Below are 8,068 nucleotides of genomic sequence, written 5' to 3'. Positions count from 1 at the left end.
ATTTATGTTAGTAGAGCTCATACCTGATGGTGATAACTACATTATCGAATCTTTTATTCAAAAAATGTTTTCTGTTCCAAATGAGCCATTTTCGATATACCTTTTACTCGTATTCAATTCCAGGTGAAACAGTGATCAAGTTTTCCGTAACCACAAATAAAACAAAATATCAGTGGTGTTCTATTTTTTAAATAACGAATATTTTAAAATCAAAAGTTACAGCGACATCTCGTAATGAGGTACCAAACTTCCACAATAAAACAAAAGTGTATGAAATTTACCACTTGAATATATTATTTCAGTTAAGAAACACAGGTTTTTACGGCCGAAGTGACGATTGAAAAGAACAAAATCCAGGTGGAGTAGTTCAACTTCAGACCAGACTGGTGGTACTTAAGACCATGGCATATCAGTCCGGATTTTGTTCTTTTCAATATTTCAGTTACGTTAACATATTTTTGGTCTTCCGATATCGTTTTCTTTTTAAACAACACCAATATCTTTACACATAAAAAGCCAATGTCATTCTCTGTTTACATTTTCACAGTCCAACTATCGATTTGAGCTTGTGGTGCCCTCTTTCTTGGAGATATCAAACGTCTTCAAATAAAACAGTAGGAACACTACTGGCTACTGGGATGATCCTTTTGCTGCAAACATTCATTTCTACTTATGAACATGTTCCTTTCTTGCGGTTTTGTATAACAGAAAGTGAGGAAAACAGAATTAAAAAAAATATAATAAAATAAATAAAAAATATTTACGATTACGGTTCCTGATGGCAATAAAAATAAAGATGCTCACCGAATTTAAATTCAATTCTGACATATACCTAACTACGTCTAAGTTATCTTACTATTAGTAAAGTTGCATTTGAGTCCTTCCAACGCCAGTAGATGGTAAAAAGGCTGTGAAGAAACATAGTTATAACGATGAAGATGATCCCCTTTTTTTTATAAGTTTAAAATGATTCATTCCTACTAACTTTTCAAAATTTAATTGAAAATAAACCATTTATTATTTTTTCATTTTTAATAAGGCCCACGAATAACCATATAACTGATAAGGAAGAGAATGTTAACTATATATGTCAGCTGTAGTGATCTTGCCCAATAAACTGAATTATACAGATAAGATATAAAATTAACCCCGAATAGAATCAATGCATACGTAACATCGACATAAATATAGCTTATCACGATACAAGCCCAACCTAAACTCATTAAAAAAAAAGCTTGCACAACAAACTAGAAGGTTAAACCACAGGTTACGCTTTCCTTTCTAATATTATAATTTAACCTCACTTTTCTCAGTGCGCGATTGTAAGTCAGAGAGTGCGTTTCTGTTGTTGATATGGCCAGCAAAAATCACGCCTTGGATTCGAATTGTATAACTCTCACCAGGTTTTTCCTGGCTGAGCAGAAGAAATGCCCTCAAGCAACAGGTGAACTCACACAACTTCTAAACTCCATCCAGACTGCTGTGAAAGTGATCAGCAGCGCTGTCAGGAAAGCCGGTATAACGCAACTGTAAGTCAACTCATTAACTGTGAATATCTGGCGCTTTTTCAAAAAAAAAAGTTAAATGAATTTTTTGTATTTGATAAAGTGGTTTCTGATAAAATCACCAAAATACTTCGATTATGTAGTACTATGTATTGCGTCAGCAATTCTACATATCAATGGTTATTGTTCCTACAAAATTCTTGCATTATCAAAGGAACAGTACCGGACTGGCCCATTCCCTACCTTAATATTTTCTTCTGAAGTGAATTGGAAACTCTGAAACGATCCTGATTGCCTTTTTGTTGTTTTGATAAATGTGTTTTTTTGTAATGGGTCTGAATTCAAATGGAAACATACTTACGAAAAATTAATTTTCATTTCAATATTGTTATTAAATATTCTGCAAAAATTTTTGGAAAATATCAAGAGCAGAACTCGGAGCAAAATAATGGTTTAGCAGGGTGGAAATGGTTTTCAGTTATTTGTTTAAATGTGGTTGACAATGTTTCTTGCTTAAAATGTTAAAGGTGTTAATAATAAATTTGAAATCTTTGGGAGAAAGATTTTTTGAAAGAAAACGGAAAAATATCAGAAATCATTTGTAAAAAAAATATTGTCCTGAAATGAAAATGTATTAATAAATTGAACAATAAAGTGAAATATGTAGGCAATGAAAATGAAAACCATTATTATAATGAAGATCAATGATGAAAAACAGCAAAAAAACAAATAGTTTCACATCTGGACTATCAACTGATCATCATATTCTGTTTTTCCATTAACCACGTGAGGCCCCCTATAAACGCCAACCCTCAACAGTCGGAATTTGTGCGAGATAAGGGTTAACGAGCTCTTACCTTTTAACGTGCGATTCCTAGCATGTGTGGTTGGAATGAGTAAACTGGAACACTCAAACTAATCCGGCTACCGTTCCACTGAAATTCCATGTATAAATCAGTTTATTGGTAGTTTTACTATAACGTTCTTCGGATTTACATAATATAATTTGAAGTATTGCATCTATGCATGAGGCTATGGTCAATTATTTTTTATAGATTCGGTACTGTTGGCGAAACCAATGTCCAAGGAGAAGAAGTGAAAAAGCTAGATGTTCTTGCAAATGAGCTCTTTATTAATATGCTTAAGTCGTCATATACAGTAGCCCTTTTGATTTCAGAAGAGAACGAAACTGTCATAGAGGTATGAAAATATATTAGTACAGTTTTCTAGATTATAAGTTATTAAAATATAGGAATAGGAAACGGTGAAAAATTAAGATAGTTGTCCTCGTGGCTTAGTTAGTTACCATTATTATGAGTATGTGATGTAATCTCAACAAGTTTACAAACATTGTAAAATTTGAGTCTTTTACCTTCATTTATCCTTCAAAATATCCTTAATATGCAATTATATGCCATCAATACTTCTACACCTCAAGTATGCCTTCGAAATCATCGATGCCCTCGTAATTATTCATTTTTGGAATGCCAAATTTGACCGAAGTATTTACATTGAATTTGGATAGTAATGCCAATTTCACAATCTGGCCTACACGCATTTCTCAATTCTTTGCGTTCATGATGTGATGTAAGCTCTGATGTTTCATTCAATATTCATTCAAAATGTTATGATGCATTTTGAATCATAACAATTAGTGTTTTGTCCTATTACTATTCATACATAATAAGGAATTGAATGAAAAGAACAATTCATCTCATATTTTTCATTTTTCCCATTTCAACAATCAGTTTTAAGAGAAAAGACTAATTCACAGCTGATATATTACCATTACTTGCTTTCAATAAAGTATATTACATAAAATTCTATCAAATAAACTCCAAATTCTATTGTTGCCTAGGTTGAAGTTGAAAGAAGAGGAAAATATATTGTCTGTTTTGACCCCTTGGATGGTTCCTCCAACATAGACTGCCTCGTCTCGATTGGTTCCATCTTCGCCATCCTTAAAAAAGAGGACAACACCATCCCAACACTGAAAGATGCACTTCAGACGGGAAGAAACGTTGTCTCAGCTGGATACGCCCTCTATGGAAGCGCTACCATGATGGTGATTTCTACAGGAAATGGGGTTCATGGATTCATGCTAGATCCTAGTATAGGAGAATTCATCTTGACTGACAGGTTGACACATTCAATTAGATTTGTTGCTGTGGGCAATCTAGAATTACTATAGGGGTTACCTTTTCAAGTTTTTTTTCAAAATGGAATGATGAATATACAAAAACCAAAATTCTGTTATTAGATGTAGCCTCCAAAAGTTCAGGTGGCACAGTTTTACAACTTAACCTATACACCTATATAGAAACAATAAATATATATGTACCTATACATCATAAATTACCTACAAGGTGTGTTTGGAAAATAAAGGAAATTTTTAAATTTCACGAGTTTGGAGGGTCCGATTGTTTTTTTTTTTCATTGTCAGTATATATGTTCCTTAAGTATATATAAGTACCTTAAGTTTTCAGTTGTATTCATTGTAAACTTTGTCTGTGGCAGTCGCTAAGATTAGACGTGTTTTTAAGAGCATATAATGTTTGGTAGAATTATATAAAAAAACTGCTTGAGAGGTTTCTTGGTATAATACATTCATTTAGTTGAACCGCTCAGTAATTCGAATGTTGTCTATCAACTTCTGTTTTTTGGAAGACAATCTCGTTTAGTTTTACAAGAAGGTAAATAGAGTTTGAGGTGAATACAGTTTAAAATCTTCAGGGACTGACTTATCATCTTTTCAATTGAAACTGTTGTTTTTTCCAAATCTATACGAAATCTCTTCAAATGTTTCAGGAATATGCAAGTTCCGAAGAGAGGCAAAATTTATGCTATCAATGAAGGATACACTCATCAATGGGATGATGCCATCAAAGAGTATGTCGCTAACAAGAAGGATCCTTCTAAAGGAAAGACTTATAATGCCAGATATGTCGGATCTATGGTAGCTGATGTACACAGGACCATTAAGTATGGTGGGATTTTTATCTACCCCGCTACGACTTCTTCACCAAAAGGAAAGGTTCGTACTCTTGATAGGTTTTAGAGTTGTCTACTGATACATTTTTCTTCTTCTATTATTTGGTTGCATGATTGAGTTTTTAGCCATTTTACACATGTATGTACAGCTACCGGACCGAGTCATGGCCGGTGGGAGAAATCGTACATATATATTTATTTTATTGAGGGATAGGATTCTCACCGGCCATGACTCAGTCCGTCAGCTGTATTTATGTTCTTGTCCGTTAATATGATTTAAATAACTTGGCCACACCAAGTGAAAACAGCAGTAATTTTCTGTCATAACTTCAAGCATTTTTAGATTGTCAGAAAAATTAAGGTGAAGTTTGGCAACATTCTCATTTGATTTTCTTTCCTCTCTTTATTTTTTGTTTGGAAAAGAAGTGAGAGTAAAACGAGTAGAAACTAACTTTCTATCGAATTCCAGAATAGCCATCCTATTTTCTGATTGATATTGACATAAGAGTGCTGAAACCTAATTATGCACGAAAAATGCTCACAAGGTGGGAAAATAATTTTATAAGTTTCTTAACCTAATTCATTATTATTTATCCATCTTCTCAACGGTTTGCAAACACAGTTGGGGTTTGTCACTTTCTGTCACTAACAATCAGACCATTTTTGTTGATTCATTTACGTTTCAAAATAAAAATTTCTAGACTGATTTTTCCGGTTCAAAGATTTTTTTCAAAACAACTATGTTACTATAAATTTTTGTGATTTTTTTGAAAAGTAATATCAAACAATTCACTATAATTAACATTTAGGTAATTCAACTGAATCAATTACAAAAAGTTTATATATTTAGAAAAACATCATATTGTACATACATATGCACAATACTTAAAGCTTATAAATGGTAGTCAACATATGATTTAAAATATGAAATATATAAACACACACACACACGCATACACTATATATTTTTTCTGGAAAATATTTGGGTTGCAGTCTGACCAAATCGAAACATTTTCTTTGCTTCAGCCGAGCTTTTGAAAATATACATTTTCTTTGTAAACTACAAAATATAAAATGATAATTGTATAAAGACACTAGACATGAATATGTTTTTACAAACATGAAATAAAAATTAAATTACAACAATAAATAACATGAAAGATTTCACAAAATGACAAAACAACATTGACATATTATCAATTATTCATATCATATCATATCATATCATATCAAATTACGATCTTGTAATTTGTGAAAAGTTGACAAAAAAATTTAATATTTTTGAAAGCTTGGATAAAATGAATAAAATGTTTCAATTTGGTCAGTAAAAATGAAACACAATTATTTCAAACAAAATATAGTTAATACAGTCACTACTTCAATATCTATGTTTGTGACTACATATTCATATCTTATCTTTTTATACAATAACCATTTTGTATTTTGTAGAAAATCTTGACAAAAAAGTAAATATTTCCAAAAGATCACTCAAAACAAAAACATTGTTTTAATTTGGATAAATAGACAGTAACCCAAATATTTTTCATGAATTATAGTTAATACAGACACTATTTCAATATCTAATATATATTTTTAGTTCGGTCGAAATTTTGATAAACTCGAACATTTCTCAAATTCATGCTTCAAACTCGAAGTAATAAATTTTATTTCAAAAATACGTATTATATTTTCATTTCATTGATTTTTACATAGCTTCGACTTCTCTATGAATGTATTCCAATGGCATACATCATGGAACAGGCTGGCGGTTCGGCCAGTAACGGAAAAATCCCAATTCTGGACGTGCAACCCACCAGTCTTCATGAAAGATCACCCATTTTCCTCGGTTCGTCCGAAGATGTGGAAGAAGTTCTTGCCATCATAAAAAAACACGGGAAAAAGGGCGACGCCTGATCTGTATTGTTCTCATGTTATAATCTTTCTGTCTGCAGCATATTAATATCATTTCATAAGTTGTTGTCTATCTCATTTTGTTAAGTAATGAAAAAATTTATTGGAATAAAAATGTTATTGAAAAGCGATGACTTATCCCTTTTATTCAATTAACTTGATAATATTGTGTGAATGCTGGCAACATCTCATGTGTGAACTTTGACCAGTTAGGCAATGATTCAGTTTAGTTTCTATTATTGTCATTAGAGAGTTATATTAGGAGTGTTGATATAAAAGCTAAACAACCAATGATTTAATTTGTTATCAGGTATAACATTCTCCACTCAATTTCAAGTGTATTCTGTACTTAATGGAGATTAAATCAATAGAACCCAAAGTGAACATGGTGGTACTGCTGTTTTTGTTAAATTAGAATTTTATAATGCAAACACTTTTGAGTGTTCTGCCATAGAGGTAAATAAAAAACTTTGTATAGTCACTTTATATTGTAGCTCATCAAACGACTCTGAAGTTGATATATTTCTTTGATCAGTTGAATATTATCTTAAATTACATAACAAGTAAATATACAGAAATAATAATATGCGGAGATTTCAACATAGACTTCACAGGAGAAAGCCACCCTAAAAAACAACTATTTGACTTACTTGAAATGTTTCATCTTATTTTGCCATATGCTGAACCAACGCGTTCGGCAAAATATGGGAAAAAGATAACTTCTAGTGGACTGGATTATATAGTTACCAACATAGCGTACGTCTTCTGTGAGGTCTATGATATGGGGGTATCAGATCACTTTGCCCAAAGACTGACATGTAATATAATGTGTTAGGAATCACACGTTAAAAGATAAGACCTCGTTAGTCTTTAGCTCGCACAAGTTTCTCAACTCCTGAGAGTTGTCGTTCGTATGGGGGCGACAGCTGATTAACGGAAAAACAGATTTTAAACAGATATTTTAAATCAAAAATACAAAATACATTGTCACTCGGTAAATTAATGACGTTTCAATATCAGAATTTAAATCACTATTAATCGCGGACGACTTCTCATATGAACAAAATGAGAGTGTTGATGTCATGTTCAATAACTTCTTTTCACATTTCCAATGGTGCTTCGATGTTGCAATACCCAAGCAAAAAATGAAACCATCAAAAAAATTGAGTTCAGGAAAAATTCCATTTTCAAATGAACTCTATGCAGAGCTGGATGATCTAAAACAAATGAATTGGTTGCGGAAAAATACCAATGATCCTGTAATACATGAATACTATAAAAAAAAACCAAAAAGGAAATTGATAGAGAGATCTCCATTGCAAAAAGGAATTATCATACAAATATTATACAAAATTCCAACAATAAAGTGAAAACACTATGGAACTTGGTGAACAACAAAACCAACCGCGTAAAACAAAAACAGAAAATCACCTTAAATTACAATCACAAAATCGTAATTGAAAATAAAGATATAGCAAATGTATTTGGAGTTCACTTTGCTAACTCTGTCAAAGAGAAAATAGATTCCCTTGATCTCCCTTGCGATATGTGTACCAAAGTTGAAGCGATGAGTCCAAACTCCATGTTTTTCGCTCCCGTTACTGAACATGACATCAAGCATATAATTCCTAACTTGAAGAAAAAAATTTCTGCTGGCATTG

General features: G+C 32.0%; 1 protein-coding gene and 1 long non-coding RNA gene across 2 annotated transcripts; one reads left to right on the top strand and one right to left on the bottom strand.

Annotated features, from left to right (window-relative positions):
* Positions 1-271: 271 nt before the first annotated feature.
* LOC141485727 (uncharacterized) lies at positions 272-1,015 on the bottom strand. The gene is made up of 2 exons (XR_012467386.1): positions 857-1,015; positions 272-650 (listed from the first exon to the last, which is right to left on the bottom strand). It is a non-coding gene; the product is annotated as an uncharacterized lncRNA (long non-coding RNA).
* A 193-nt stretch (positions 1,016-1,208) lies between these two features.
* fbp (fructose-1,6-bisphosphatase) lies at positions 1,209-6,538 on the top strand. Its single transcript, XM_074183044.1, has 5 exons — positions 1,209-1,529; positions 2,561-2,705; positions 3,364-3,644; positions 4,314-4,539; positions 6,210-6,538. Exons 1-5 carry the CDS (start codon positions 1,354-1,356, stop codon positions 6,408-6,410), a joined length of 1,029 nt encoding a protein of 342 aa, XP_074039145.1. The 5' UTR covers positions 1,209-1,353; the 3' UTR covers positions 6,411-6,538.
* Positions 6,539-8,068: the final 1,530 nt, after the last annotated feature.

Source organism: Leptinotarsa decemlineata, unplaced genomic scaffold (assembly GCF_025532065.1).
Source record: "Leptinotarsa decemlineata unplaced genomic scaffold, Ldec_3_MD MMD2_tig00026330_RagTag_RagTag, whole genome shotgun sequence".
In the NCBI taxonomy this organism is placed as follows: domain Eukaryota; kingdom Metazoa; phylum Arthropoda; class Insecta; order Coleoptera; family Chrysomelidae; genus Leptinotarsa; species Leptinotarsa decemlineata.
The sequence above is the reverse complement of the archived record's forward strand: the minus strand, read 5'-3'. Positions and strand labels throughout refer to the sequence as shown.

What these genes read in the sequence shown, in the direction of transcription:
- fbp (XM_074183044.1), top strand. Translation starts at nt 1,354, where the DNA reads ATGGCCAGCAAAAATCACGCCTTGGATTCGAATTGTATAACTCTCACC. An exon ending in AAAGCCGGTATAACGCAACT is followed by an intron (nt 1,530 to 2,560) that starts GTAAGTCAACTC and finishes TATTTTTTATAG; the next exon opens with ATTCGGTACTGTTGGCGAAA. An exon ending in CTTCTTCACCAAAAGGAAAG is followed by an intron (nt 4,540 to 6,209) that starts GTTCGTACTCTT and finishes ATTTTTACATAG; the next exon opens with CTTCGACTTCTCTATGAATG.